This window comes from Vombatus ursinus, unplaced genomic scaffold, assembly GCF_900497805.2.
Source record: "Vombatus ursinus unplaced genomic scaffold, bare-nosed wombat genome assembly UNPS02014777.1, whole genome shotgun sequence".
NCBI lineage: Eukaryota > Metazoa > Chordata > Mammalia > Diprotodontia > Vombatidae > Vombatus > Vombatus ursinus.
Genome location: NW_020954555.1, coordinates 2,615,460 through 2,629,951, shown reverse-complemented (window position 1 = coordinate 2,629,951; position 14,492 = coordinate 2,615,460). Strand labels below are relative to the sequence as shown.

General features: G+C 47.8%; 1 protein-coding gene across 2 annotated transcripts in view; it reads left to right on the top strand.

Moving 5' to 3' along the window:
* WASF2 (WAS protein family member 2) overlaps positions 1-14,183 on the top strand; it is an 80,738-nt gene extending 66,555 nt beyond the window's left edge. For both annotated transcript variants that reach the window (XM_027864822.1, XM_027864823.1), the window contains 3 exons: positions 3,190-3,345; positions 8,035-8,552; positions 9,963-14,183. In XM_027864822.1, the coding sequence (XP_027720623.1) occupies positions 3,190-3,345; positions 8,035-8,552; positions 9,963-10,120 (832 nt within the window). In that variant the 3' untranslated portion in view covers positions 10,121-14,183. The remainder of the gene's footprint in view (positions 1-3,189; positions 3,346-8,034; positions 8,553-9,962) is intronic.
* The last annotated feature ends 309 nt before the right edge of the window (positions 14,184-14,492 follow it).

Genomic DNA, 14,492 nt, shown 5'->3' with positions numbered 1-14,492 from the left:
GAACTCTGACCTTGGAGTCAGGAGGACCTGAGTTCAAATCCGGCCTCAGACACTTGACACTACTAGCTGTGTGACCCTGAGCAAGTTACTTAACCCCGATTGCCTCACCAAAAAGCAATAAAATAAAATGAAAATGAAAATACACACACACACACACACACACACACACACACATACACACATATGCACACTCTTGCACACATGCGCGAGTGGTTGGAAGTCGAGTTTTTGACCTTGGGGACTTTGAAAGCCCAGGCACTGTGTCCTGCTCAGCAGCACCGTCCTTTCCATTTTTCCTCTCTGGGTGTCACGCCCTGGCTGTCAGAGAGCCTGATACCAGGTAGGTGTCTCAGAGACAAAAGGAAAGGCTTGAGTTGTTCTTGCTTCTAGGGATGACTCTGCTGTGGAGAACTTGAGTTTTGAAATTGTCACTCTTGGCATTTTTCTTCCTGAAATTAAGAGATTTGTTTTAAAGAGTGGTAAGCATGGAAAGAGAAGAAAATGAATTTCTCTGTGGGGAAATTGGCAGCTAGGTGATATAGTGCATAGACAACTGGCCTTGGAGTTAGGAAGACTCATCTTCCTGAGTTTAAATGTGGCCCCAAAAACTTAGTAGCTGTGTGACCTTGGGCAAGTCACTTAACTCTGTTTGCCTCACTTTCCTCATCTGTAAAATGAGTTGCAGAAGGGAATGGCAAATCAGTCCAGTGTCTTGCCAAGAAAACCCCAAATGGGGTCACGAAGCGTCAGACATGACTGAAAAACAACAATTAGCTTCCACCTTCCAGTAAAAATGACCGTTTTATTTTCTGGTTCCACCTGGTTCAGTTAGTTACCATCCTGTAAGGTGAGTGGCTACAGGCATACAAACCCAAGATATGGCCATTTATTGCCTGGGGGAAAGGGGGAGAGGGGAGTTTGCTTCCTGCCCCTCTATTATTCAGAAGTCTGGAGGCCTTTAGTACAGTTTTCCATAATGCCCCAAAGTAGGGACCTGTTGTTGTTCAGTCGTTTCGGTCGGGGTCCAACTCTTCATGACCCCATTTGGGATTTTCTTGGCAAAGATACTGGAGTGGTTTGCCATTTCCTACTCCAGCTCATTTTACAGATGAGGAAACTGAGGCAAACAGGGTGAAGTGATTTGCTCAGGGTCACACAGCTAGAGAGTGCCTGAGGCCAGATTTGAACTCAGGAAGATGAGTCTTCCTGATTTCAGGCCCAGAACTCTAGCCACTATGTCACCTAGCTGTTCAGGTGACCCAGTCCTTTGTTATTTGAGGTTATTCCATTGGGGCTCCAAATTCCTGTAGAACCTTCCGAGCTGCAGAGATCCAGCAATGAATTGTGTGTGGTGTCTAAAAACCAGCCTAACCGAATTCATTTCACTCAGGCTCATTATCTGAGTGTGGACAACTCTCTGCCCAGGTGTGGCTGAGGGGCGTTTACCTGCATCTGTGGGAAAAGAACCTGTATACCCACAAAGTCATAGATTATTGAAGGACGAGAAAAGGCTAAAGTTTGGACCTGGTCTTCTTTATCCTCTACCCCAAACTCCTGGCCAGCTGAACCCAGTTATGCTTTTGTTGATATATTTTTGCCATAACACCTAAGATAGGTGAGCTGGTGTGCTCTCAGGACTTCCCAAGTCAAATCATCGTGATGGTTGTGGCCTCTTTCTGTCTTCTTCAAGTCTGTGTTTTGGGCAAGTCTCAGGCATTGTGCAGGTAGAGGTGATGATGGGGTGGGAGAGGGCAGATGAATGATGAGTTAGGGCCTCTGGCTAGTTGGTTTTCTTCCCAAAAGCCAGTTCACCTGAGGCCTGGTTTTAAGGGACATGGCCAGTGTTTCATATAGTGAACCCAACTAGATTCTTATTTTAATTGGCATCTCATTTTATTTAACTTGCGATCTGGCAGGAAGCATATGGGTCTGACTACCTCTCAGTAGCTCAGGTTCATTCTTTGCTATTTCCCAGTGGAAACCCTCCTTTGGCCTTTGATCATTTCAGAGGTTTGCTGACTACAAAATTATGCTGTTTGCCTGTCACATTTTTGTGTGTTCACTGTCCTCAGTGGCTCCCTCGGCCACAAGACAGGCCTTGGGCCTTAGGCATCTATTTCACTTAACACTTTGAGTAGAGGGTTTAACAAAATAAGATAATAAAATAATTCACATCCATGTTGTGCATTCAGGTTTACAGAGCACTTTTCTGCAATAACTATGCAAGGTAGTGAGTGTGAATGGTATTAGGCCCATTTTATGAATGAGAAAGTCTGAGGCTTGAAAATGTTAAAGGACTGGGTCTGCTCAATGTCAGGGCAGCATTCAAACCTCCTTCTCCTTTCTACGTCCAGTGTTCTCTCTATTACGTTTCACTCTCTCAGGCTACGCCCTTTCTTAGGTCACACTCTCTTAAAATCTTACTCATAGGTGGTAAGAACAGAAGTGGAAGAGGGTAACACAGCACGGAAAACAGTGTGGCCTCCCTTAAATCACTGACCTTCCCTGGTCTTCCATTTCTTCATCTGTAGATGAAGGCACTGGCAAGATGCTCTCCCTCAGGTTCTGCCCAGCTCTAAAATCAATCCTCTGGTGCTGTGATAATGCTATTAATAATACCCTTCAAATCCAGTGGCAACAAAGAAAGCTGGAATTTCTGTATGTACTTGAGGAAGGCAGCATGGTGGGTCCAGTGGAAGGAGCACGGTCTCTGGCATCACACAGGACTCGGGTTCAAATCCCACCTCTGATGCTGGCTACTTGTGTGCCCTGGGGCAAGGCATCGAACTTCCCTGCACCTCAGGGCTCTCACTTGCCAAGGAAGAGTTAGATTAGATGGCCACCGTGGTCCCTTCCAGTTGTAAATCTGTGACCCTGTAACGAGGTGCTTGAATTGTTGGTTCCAGTTTAGAGAGTAGTGTAGCTCAGAAGGGTTTCCCAGCATTGGTCTGTGACTCACCTGGGCCACGATGGAACTCTGTTCCACTTTGAGACAAAATTAGAGGTGGCCCTTTTGGGGGTAACTTTCATTGGGTTTGGCCCTTGAGTTTTCCTGGGGAGTTTGTAATTTAGAAATGTCTTCCTGATACTGCCTGCCTGGAGGTCATCTAGAAGTTTCCTTTTGGGAAAGGAAAAAGAGAACATTTTGATCCTTGAAAGTGACATCTGTGGTGTTGGGTTTCTTTCTAGGTATCCGTCTAACCTGGTGTACCAGAACGGCAGCATTGGCTCTGTAGAGAGTGTGGACACAAGTGGCTACCCACCTCCACCCCAGTCAGACTCCACCTCTCCGCCCTCTCCCTCCTTCCCTGACGACAGCCTGCCACCGCCGCCAGCGGAGTTCAGGTAAACTTTGTTTCCCCACCTCATCCCCTGGCTACCCCAGGGAAGCGCAAAGAAGAGCTCAGTGATTAGGGCAACCCCTTGGAATATACGTCATACCCAGTTAAGCTGTCCCACAAATTTGAAAAGGAATCCATAATGAGCCAGCTCTGTCATTATCGTTGTTGCTGTGTGGTCATTAAAGGGACACATTCCATAGCTTTGGACATTAGTAGGGAACCTTTGAGGGACAGACACCTTAGATTTCTTACCTGCTGTAGATCAGAGAGGGAAGGGAGAAAGATGGGCCAATGATGAGGCATCTGGTCCCTGTGTATTTTCCTCTAAGTGCACTGTGCTGAGTTGCCTCTCTGAGCCTTTGTAGTGGGCAATGAGTATGTTGCTTGGCAGAGTGGACAGAGTGCTGACCTTGGAGCCAGGAGTGCCTGAGGTCACACACAGCCTGATAACTTGCTGGCTGTGTTACCAAGGGAAAGCCACAACTTCTCTGAGTCTGGGTTTTCCTCCGTAAAATTAAGGTGATAATCTCTGTAGTAACTGGAGCACTTATCTCAGGATTGTTATGAGGCCCAAATAAAATAATGTATGGAAAGTGTTCTGAAAACTGATTCAAAGTACTGTATAAATGTTAGTTATGATCACATTTCGCATTTTTATAATGCTTTGAAATTTACAAAGCACTTTCTTCACCAGCCCCATGACGTAGTAGTCTGAGTGTTCTCATTCCCACTTTTGCAGCAAGGAAATTGGAATTCAGAGAGAAGTGACTTGCCCAAGGTGTTATGACTCAGGCCTGTGCCCAGTGCCCTAAGCTGTGCTGTGACTTTGAGTCTTCTCACAAGCCTAATTTTGGCCTTAGAATAATGTTGAGAAATCAGTGTCCTGTGGCAACATGTTGCTTTCCTTCTACTCCCCAGCCTTTTTTGTTCTCTTTCCTCAAAAACTGACATTTTTTTATTTGCTTCCTATAATTTGCTGTTTACTCTCCTAGATTAAAAAAAAATTTATCAAGTCTTGTGCTAATCAATCACAATTTCTTAGCTGCAGCTCAACATAAAATATAATGCATTAAAATAAAGACTGTCAAAGAAATTTTGAGCAAACAGTTAACCAGTCAACCCAAGGGCTGAATGTGGTATATGTGTGATCCAGATCCCTCACTTTTTCACCATCTCTTTTCTATTGCCTTTTGTCCATCTTGCAGCTTGTTAGCATCTCTAACAGAAGCTGAGAAGGGAAAGGGAGAGGAGATGACACTCAGAAATCTACCCATTGGGCATTTATCGGCCATTCTGGCAGAGATTTGTGACGGAGGATGTTGAAAGTAATGATGTGCATGGAGTTTAGAGATACTGTGGATTTATTCCATGCACCGTGTGCTCCCTTCTTCCCTAGGAACTGTTAGCTCATCACTTAGATGGAGCCTATGAGAGAGACATTTTCTCCTTGAATCTTGTTTGATAGGACGTTAGCATGTACTGAAGGCTCCAGTCCTAGTGTTTTGAAGAACCACGGCTCTTTAAATCCTTTGGTCTTCTTGTCAGACCCTGCTTCCCTTGCTCTCTGACTCACTAATCCCAAATCACTTTGCTGCATGGAAACAGCATTTCTGTTGCCAGCTCCTGATGGAGGCCAGGCCCTCGAGATGTCGGAGAATTTATGTGGCCAACACAGAGCCCAAATGGATGCTTCACTAAGGAGTGTCTGAACAGGAATGATGCTGAAAGCCCTTAGAAATGAGAGTGTGGCTCAGAGCTTTGCAGTGGGGTCACAAACAGCCTCTGAATTAGTCTCATTTCAGGAGAATCATGTTCTTTACCATCACTCTGAGCCTGGATCACTTTCTGTCTTTTGGGTTGAATTTTCATTTCTTAGCTGGTCAGCTGCTCAAGTTTAGAGTCCTCTGATTCTTCCATTGTTTGCTTTGAAGGTTTTTGTTAATTGGACATTTAAATGCTTCTTATGTATAGAACAATGTGCTTTATACCTGGGTCTGTGCCCTCAAGGAGTTTATTGTCTAATCACGTAGTAAATCACGTAGTGCTTTCCAGGCTAATTTGACCATATGACACTTTGGGATTTGAAAGGTATTGATAGAATGCATAAATATTGGTCTTGGAAATCTGGCACCATGAAGCTCAGGTAAAATTTAGAGTAAAATGAATTGAAATGAAGCCCATTTTTGCCCCTTCCAAAATTCTTTGTACAAGAATTGTGATGCAGCAGTCTCTGTTTGATATTTCAGAGGGGGAAAAGATTCTCACCATAGACATTTTTGCAAAGAACCCCTGTTCATATCACATGAAATATCTGAGTTCTTCAGAGCAGGGTTTAAGAAATGCCCAATCAAAACTCTGTTCTGAATCTCCTAACCCACTCACATCTGGCCAGCCGGCTTGTCCTTCAGGCCCCATCAGTGTTGCAGTGAATGTGAGCGATTTTAATTAAGGACAGACTGTGACTGTGGCATGGAGAGGATTTGTATTTTCATTCAGATTCTTTCTTGCCCCATTCTTGTGGGAGAACTGGCCTTATCAGAGGTCCTATTTTGTAGTTTCCTTCTCATTTTTTGGTAGTTACTCTATATGTACCTCCATGTTGTCAACTGAGCAGGAATAGGTGTTAAATGGGGCAGCATAAAATCTCCTTGAGTAGCCTGAACATTAAACTCAGTTTTTGCTCTTCAAATGGTATGGCGACCAGAGGCTGTGAATTTCCTCCTCTCAAAGGCATCTTTTCCCAAATAACCAGCGAGTGGTGAGGTGCTCCTCACTTCCACTCTCCTCTGGGTAGATTTTCCAAGAGCACTGTTGTTTAGAGGGATACAGGTTGAGAAGGGTTTGCATAACTAGTTTTGGTAAATGATTGCAGTTTTCTGGTGCATTTACCTCTTGCTTTCTCAGTGGCCTCAGACCTACACTCTTTCCTTGCAGGATGACCTGGCCCTGCTTGTCATTCCTCATGTTGTCACCTGTACCTTTCAACCCATTTTCCCTATATCCCCTGGAATCGATCTCTCTCTCTCTCTCTCTCTCTCTCTCTCTGTCTCCCCCCCTCCCCTATACCCTTTCCCTCTCCCTTTCCCCCATCCCCCCAACCTGCCTTCTTCTTGCTGCCACTACTTCCTTACCACTCAGTCAATTATTTTTTGGCCCCCAAGGTCACCAGCAGCCTCTTTATCGCTGGAGCCGGTGGTCTTAGTTCTGTCTTGATTTTCTTTAAACCACTTATGCTAATTGAGCCTGTGGACTGCCCCTCCTTCTTGCTTCCTTGGAAGTCTACTCTTGTGCTTCTATTTCATTTGCTGGTTTGTAATGTTCCTTCAGCCCTTTAAATGTTGGCATCCACTATGGTTCTTGCCTTGATCATCTTTTTTTCTGTCTTCACACTTGGTCTAGTCTCTCTCTAGCTTCTCCTTAGAAGTGCAATCACGTACTTCCGATTGTCCTCCCACCTGAGTGATGGCAGAGTCAGCGTGTCCCAGGTTGAGCTTACTTTCTCCCCCAAACCTGCCCCGCCTGACTTTTTCTATGTCTTGATGACAGCCCCATTTTCCCAGTCCCCCAAAATAGTAACTTTAGGTCACCTTTGACCTTTCCCTCTGCATCACTTAACAAGTCCAATCCATTGTGAAGAAAGGTTGATGCTAACAACCTTTACTAAAGGTTTACCACTCTCTAGAATATCTTGTGTCTGTCCCTTCTTTCAAATACCTGGGCAGTCTCTTTGGTCTAGGTCCTTATCTCTTCTCACAAAGATCATTATGAGAACTCCCTATTTAGTCTAACTTCTTCCATTCTAGACCCTTTCTCATAATGTCACTCAACTCAGGAAACTTCAGTGGTTCCTCATTGCTTATAGTGCTTATAATTCTGGCATTCAAGGCCTCCACAGGCTGGCACTGTCTTTTTTCAGCCTTCGTATACAATTCCTCTTCGTATACAATTCCCCTTCGTGTATACTCTGTTCCACTCAAACTCAATTATCCTTTATCCCCGTCTCTCATCTTGTCTGCCTTGCTCCTCTCCCTTCTCTAGACCTCTGTTCATGCCATTCCCCCATACCTGGAAGAGATTTCCCTTCTATCTCGCTTTGTTGAAATGTCACCTTTCCTTCACTGCCCACTCCAGATTCCATTCCTCCTTGCTGTCCTTGACCTCTGCTTCCTGGCATATGCCCCTGTCCCCTGCCTCATCCCCAATGAAATTGATACCGCCCTCCCTCAGATTTCTTTCAGCATTTTACCTGAACCTTCCTTTAGAGTAAATGTACTCCCTTATAATATGATCACTCGTGGACATATCTTTTCCACGTATAAGGTATAAATTCCTTGAGACCAGGGTCCTTGTTATGTCTCTATTTGTATAGAATTGTGCCTTCCAAATGGGCGTTTAATTGTTGTTGATTGAATGAATGAATGAGTGAATGATGTTTCTCTTTAGCCTTTGGGTAGCCATTCTTCCTCCTTAGTCATAAACAGAGGCACTGAAGTTTTCCACAGAGTTGAAAGTCAGTAAGAGCTGGTAGATTTGGAGTAGCATTGGGGAAAAGGAGGATTACTAAAGATTTCCTTTTCTTGGAAATGAAATCGTGTTGTCTCCCTTAAATTAACTTGAATTGAAGGTAGTGTAATGGTAGTCTTCTCCAGTTCCATCTCATAGTGATAGTGTCTTTGTTTTCTTTCTTCCACAGCTACCCAGCAGACAATCAGAGAGGGTCTGGTTCAGCTGGACCTAAAAGATCCAGTCTTGTCAGTCCGAGCCACCCACCGCCAGCTCCACCTCTGGGCTCCCCACCTGGCCCTAGACCAGGCTTTGCTCCTCCTGCTCCCCCACCTCCACCACCACTGACGGGAGTCCCATCACCACCACCACCTATTGGATTTGCATCTCCAGTGACACCACCACCACCTCCTTCTCCTCCATCTTTCCCCCCTCACCCTGATTTTGCTGCTCCTCCTCCCCTACCCCCACCCCCAGCAGTTGACTACCCTTGTCTTCTACCTCTTCCTATAGCTCAGCCGACTGGTGGGGCACCCCCACCTCCTCCCCCTCCTCCTCCCCCTGGACCTCCACCCCTTTCTTTCAGTGGCAGCGACGGTCAGCTGGTCCCGCCGCCGCCACCCTCTGATAGCGCTACGTCCAAACCCAAGTCATCTTTGCCACCTGTGAATGATGCCCGAAGTGACTTGCTTTCAGCCATTCGTCAAGGTAAATCCCTTTCTTGTTGTGGCTTCTGTGCCTTGTCTGTCTGTAGCATTTCTCTAACCTTCCCCATAGAAAAGGTGCAGCCCAACCTTTGGTATTGTTGGAGTGTGGTATGTAGAAGGGTTTTTAGCTTGTCCTTCTTAGTCCCAGAGGGCAAAGCTACGAACAGTGGACACAAGTTAAAGGGAGGCGGAAAAAGGAAAAACCTCCTGACGTTCAGAAGTGGCCAAAACCAGAATGGGCTGCTTGAGGAAGTAGTGAGCTCCCTGTATCTGGAGACTTGAAGCTGGAAGATGGATGACCACTTCATAGGCATGTGGTAGAAGAATTCCTGTTCAGGCATGGAGTGGACTGAGAACCCTTTTAGCTCTACAGTCCCCTACAGGACTGCTTCTGTGATTTTCAGAGGCTAGAAATTGATATTGCTGGATTTTCCCACTTGAATTTCTTTCCTTCATGGTGTTGAAGAAGGCCCCGTTGCACGGCTTCCTGGACTAGTTAGCCATGTCATCTCACCGTCGGTAAAGACTAATTCACCTCCCCACGGAGTGTAAGAGTCGTGTTAGTGGGCTTACCATCCCCAGGCATACCGACAGTATATGCTCTTTGCTGTCAAGAAGCTTATGGTTTACCAGGGACAGAAACAAGGCCTGCACAGCTCTTTATCCAGAGAGTGCCTGGACTTAGACATAGCCTTCTACACGGTCACAAAGGAGATTCAGTTTAACATGATTTGGCTGCCCATGGGATGGTGGGGAGGTGGCAAGTTCTCTAAGAAGCTGGGGGTCAGTCTTTCCAAGTAAAGGAACTGTGAAAGGAGGAATTCCTGGTAGGCTGAGGTGGATCACTCCTGGCACAGGGGGCTTTTGAGGTAATTGTTGATGGTACTCCAACTCTTGCCGTGTTTACCTTGCTTTTTTCCTCCACTTCTGTCCTATTTTCCCCTTTTCTCCCTTTTTCTTGCTTCTTCCCTTTTCTCTCCCCTTCCCCTGTCCTCCTCCCTCTCCCTTTTCTCCCCCTTTCCCCTGTTCTTTTCTCTCCCTTATCCCCCCTATTTCTTTCTCTCTTTCCCTCTCTCTCTCCTTTTTCTCTCTCCCCTACATTTCCCCCTTCCCCAGTCCTTATCTCTCTCTCTCTCTTTGTATCTCTGTCTGTCTCTCTCTGTCTCCTCCATTTTCCCCTTCCCCTGTCCTTCTCTTTCTCTCTCTCTCTCTCCCTTCCATTTCCCCCTTCCCCTGTCCTTCCATTTTTCTCTTTATCCCACCCCCCATGCCTTAGGCCTGTAGGGGCCTCCCCTGGCATTACTCAACTCTGCCGGGCCCCCTCAGGACTAATGAGGTTTTCATGCCCTGGGCCAAAACCGTCCCAGCTCCCGCCTGATTCCCTCTGCTCTGCTCTTGTCTCTTGGGCCAGGCTTCCAGCTTCGTAAGGTGGAGGAGCAGCAAGAGCAGGAGAAACGGGATGTGGTGGGCAATGACGTAGCCACCATCCTGGCCCGACGAATTGCGGTCGAGTACAGCGATTCTGAGGACGACTCCTCGGAGTTTGATGAGGACGAATGGTTTGATTAACTGTGCCCGTCGGCACTGTCTCCACGTTCTGCTCTGAGCCCCCCAGCAGAGCCCAGCGGAGCCATCGGCTTCCTTCCCCAGAGTAACCAAAGATGCACCCAAGTGCTTTGTGCACACCTCTTGTGTGTGTTCTCCCTGTCTCACTTTTCCTTAAGCCTGTGAAGTCACCAGGAGCATCCTCCCTGGTCTGGAGAGGCCAGGCAGGAAGGAGATCAGCATCCTGTTCTCCGTTCACTTGCTAAGTTGCTTCTCAGCACCACCTTTCAATTGTGTTTTCTTCCGTAAGTGGAAGAAAGTGCCTTTTAGTGGCCATCCTGGGGATACTTTAAACCTGTCTTGTGCCTAGGGGGTCTCATTCTCACCTTAGCCCCTGCCCTGGAGCAGGAGGCAGAGTAGTGCTGACCCTGGCTCCCCCACCTATCTGTTGGCATGGCATGGAACACTCTCAGGAACCAGGTAGCGCTCAGTCCTCTGCCGTCATCCCTGCCGCCACAGTGGCCACATAAGGAATGGGCTGCGATCTTGGCGGGCAACAGTCTTCCCTTCCAGGCTGGGCCAGGCAGGGTCACCCACACCAGAGTCCCCAGCGTAGCCTACCATTTCCATTATTCTCATGGAGCGGGTGTGGAGGCCGAGCCTGATACCGGTAAGATTGTTCTGTGCTTTGCTAGGCCCCTCCCTCTGGAGCATCACCTTCATTTTTACTGTGTCATGAAGGAGGAAAGGATGTCCTGCATCTTGGAAACCTTGGAAAGAGTCTTTCCAGAAGTCCCCATCCAGTCCCAGAGGGCTCAGTAAGGACAATGCCAGGCTGGCAGAGCTGGGAGTTGAGATTCTTTCTCTGTGTGACACCAAGAAGGCAAGAAAGAACAAATCACTTCTTACTGAGGGGGAAACAGGATGGGGAGGAGGATTTGCTCCAGGTTCTAGAGCAGCAGAGCTGGGCCTGGCTCCCCCACCCCTCTGCCCTCCAGCAGCCTTGCCTGCACCACTCATACACTGGGAGCTCGGAACAGGCCTTTCACCTTCAAATTAGAAAAGGAAACCAGGGTTCCGGGACTTGTCCATGGTCCCACAGGACCTAGCTGATACTGGAACTCAGGTCTTGAGTTCCACTTTAGGGATCTTTCAGTTCCTGTGCTTTGCTCACAAAATATAGGGATTTGTCCCTAACACTGCTTTCAGAGGGATAAGAATTTCTCCTGGCCTGTTCAGAGGCTTTGTGCTTAATAGAAGAAAGGATTCTTAGGGAATGTATGCACCAGTCTACAATGTTAAATAGTCTGGAGCCACCCACCCTGATCAATAGACCTCTCTAAATGCGTTCTAGGCATTGCCCCACCCCAAATTAATTTTTGATAAGTCTTTTCTAGCCCTTCTCATCTTTAACCTGTTTGTATCCCCCAAATTTAGGCAATAGTCTACCAGTTCCATATTATAGTCCCTGCTGCCTTAAGGGGTCTGTCAGTGGTAGGGGTTAGGGGAATATGAAAGGATAGAGGTCTTCTGCCCTTGTCGCCAAGCCCCGTCTGGTGATTGGAGCGGGTGGCATGTCTTAACTCTGTGCCACCGCTCTCCCCCTCCCCAAGATTAACACAGAGGTGCTAGTAAGCAGAACTGGCCTAACAGGAGCTTTGTTCCCCCGTCTGACCTCACTAGACCGCAGAATCCTGCCCCTCCTGTTTTCAGAGCATTGAAACAAAGAGAAGCAGGCTGCCTCTCTATCCAGTAGAGTCAATAGTTGCAGTGATTGCCAAAGCTCACAGAAACCCCTCTGGCTAGATGAGGGTATGGATAATCACTGGGAGATTGTGCCTGTCTTCCCCTATTGCTTCTCCTGTATTTCCTTTTCTTTGAACTCGAGGATTGGGGGGATGAAGTGGGGGAGCTGAGGAATGGCAGTCCAGCTCATCTGTGCCCCCCCCCCCACCATCAGAGGTCTTCAGCTCAGGTTTCACCCTGTTTATCAGGCTCTGCAGCCGCTTCACAGCCTTTTTCCCAGCCTGCGTTTTGGAAGCATAAGAATGGGCATTTGTCTCAGACCTCAAATGGTCCAGGCAGTGGAGCCAGCCTCCCAGCTGCCAGGGGAAGAACGGTGTTCCTGCTGCAGAGCTGGGCCCTAAGCATGCCGGGATGGGGTAGGGGTGCGGCATTTCTCTGGTCTGAGGAGCCATCCCCCCTCCCTGAGCCCAGAGTGAGACCTGGGGCTGACCAGTCTGGTGTTTACACTCAACTGCTTTGGCTGAATTGTGCTCTTCACCACCCCCACCCCCACTTCAGAAAGGGGAGCCAGCCCCTCCCTGCACAGTTGTGACCTTGAGAAGGGGCAGTGTTCTCTGGGTATCTAGAATCCACATATCACATCCATGTGCAAGCCCACAGTGGGAAGGGCTTTGGGGGAGGGGGCAGAGGGGGCTGGCTGCCGAAGGTAGGATTAGATCATTAGCTCAGTGACCTCCTAGGGTTTCGCTGTGCTGTGTTCTCCTTCTACAGCTGGCTTGGTAATGATCTGCAAGTCCCGGAGTGCAACTGCACAGCTCTGCCCAATGCTCTCATTAAAATCTATGCAACCAACCTCTGTGCTTTGTACCAGTGACCGCCCAGCTTAAGCCACCCTGGCTTGTGGGGCTCCCAGTCCCAGGCAGCAGAAAGGTCCTCTGGGCTCTGTTTATGCAAATGTGCCCCAGGAAAGAGACGACAACAACAACAACAACAACAAAAAATCATGCTTTTTATTTAAGAAAGGACTCTATGCAATTAACCATGTGTCTTTGTGAATCCTCTAACTACAAAATGCAAAGTTTAGTGATGATTTTAGAGGCCAGTAGCGGGTAGGGGATGGGGGCAGGGTGGCCTAACTTAGCCTGGACCGCCTGGGCCCAACTTCTGATCTTCACCAGCAGATAGAGGTAGATTCATGTTCACTTGTGAAATTAGCACATTCCAAGGGAGTGTCCCCAAGGTGGGGAATCTTGGGGGTGAGGGGAAGCTCGTGTCCAAATATAGAGCCTGCCTGATCTCCCAGGAATGACCCTGTCCAGTGTCACCGAGGAGCCTGAGTTGGCTTGTCAGGGCTAACTGGAAAGTGCACGTGGTTCTATCCACGCCCCCAAGCCCTTGGCTTGCACAAATTAAGGGCTCCCCTGGCTCTGGTGACCCTGCTTTAGCATTCTCCCTGTGTCTTCACCTAGGCGGCCAGCCTACCTCCCACTGCAGCACCCCCACTGGCCCCAAGGCAGCTCTTGTCACAGCTATTCAGGGCTTCATCATCATCCTCAGGTTTGCCCCAAATCCAGGAGCGACCTTTACTCAGGAACAGAGGGGAGGTGGAACACCAATAATAAATGGCCTGGGTGGGGGAGGGGCAAAGCCACAGGGAGTCTTGGAGCAGGCGATACAGACACATGCCTCTCCTGTGCCTCATCTTAGCTCTTACAGTGCCTCAAAGCTGGGTAGGGAACAATTTTGTTATTGCATTAACTTTATTCAGTTAATTCACTTGAGAAACTAACCAATTTTTACTTTCTGTCTAGAATGATGTAGACCTAGAAGAGCAAGCTGTAATGCTCCCAGAGTGCCTTATTTTCTCTGATATAAATATATTTATAAGGACAGATATTCCAGTGGTAACTCGGGCTTCTTGGGTGAGTCTGTCATGCTGAGATTTAGGGAGAAGTAGGTGTGGGTGGATGTGTGTGTGTTGGGAACGGCACTGTTGCTGTGAGAATCCCTCCACGCCAGGCAATTGAGCTGGATTCCAAGTATTTGGGGAAAGATCCCAATCAGTGGGGGCAAGTTAGACCTCTCTTGTCTGCAGAATCCAGGTGCAGTTTAATCCTTGACCTCGTTGGCCTCACTGTCCCCATTCCTCCCAAGCCTTGAGAAAGGCACCCAGTTTTCCAGAGCAGACCACAGCTATGTGTCTTGTCTCATGCACTTGTTAATTGCAGCCCCGTGTTCTCCCCCTCCCTCCCTCTGCGAAGTCCCATTGCAGTATGTATATGTATAAATACTTTCAATGTAAACATTTTAAAGAATTTGATAAAGCCTTTCTAGCCAATCAGCCATTGCATTTGGTGTTTTTCTCCAAGAGAGTGAGTAATCAGAGTCCTTACTGTGGGTGGCAGGCGGTGGGCTTGTGAGTAATGTTGAGGGCAGACGTTCCTTGGGTACTGTACAAAGCCCACAGAGGGCAAAGGTGGCATGGTGTTAGTAGGGGCATCACACGCAGGTCTAAGGTCACGTCACTGGTCCAGGAGGGAGAGGTGGATGAGCTGTGTGAGTGGACTCATGCCAAGGCAAGGAGAAGAAGGTCTGCCAGTTGTAAGGGGGCATGCAGATGCCCTCTTCCTGATGCTCTCATTTGAAAGGA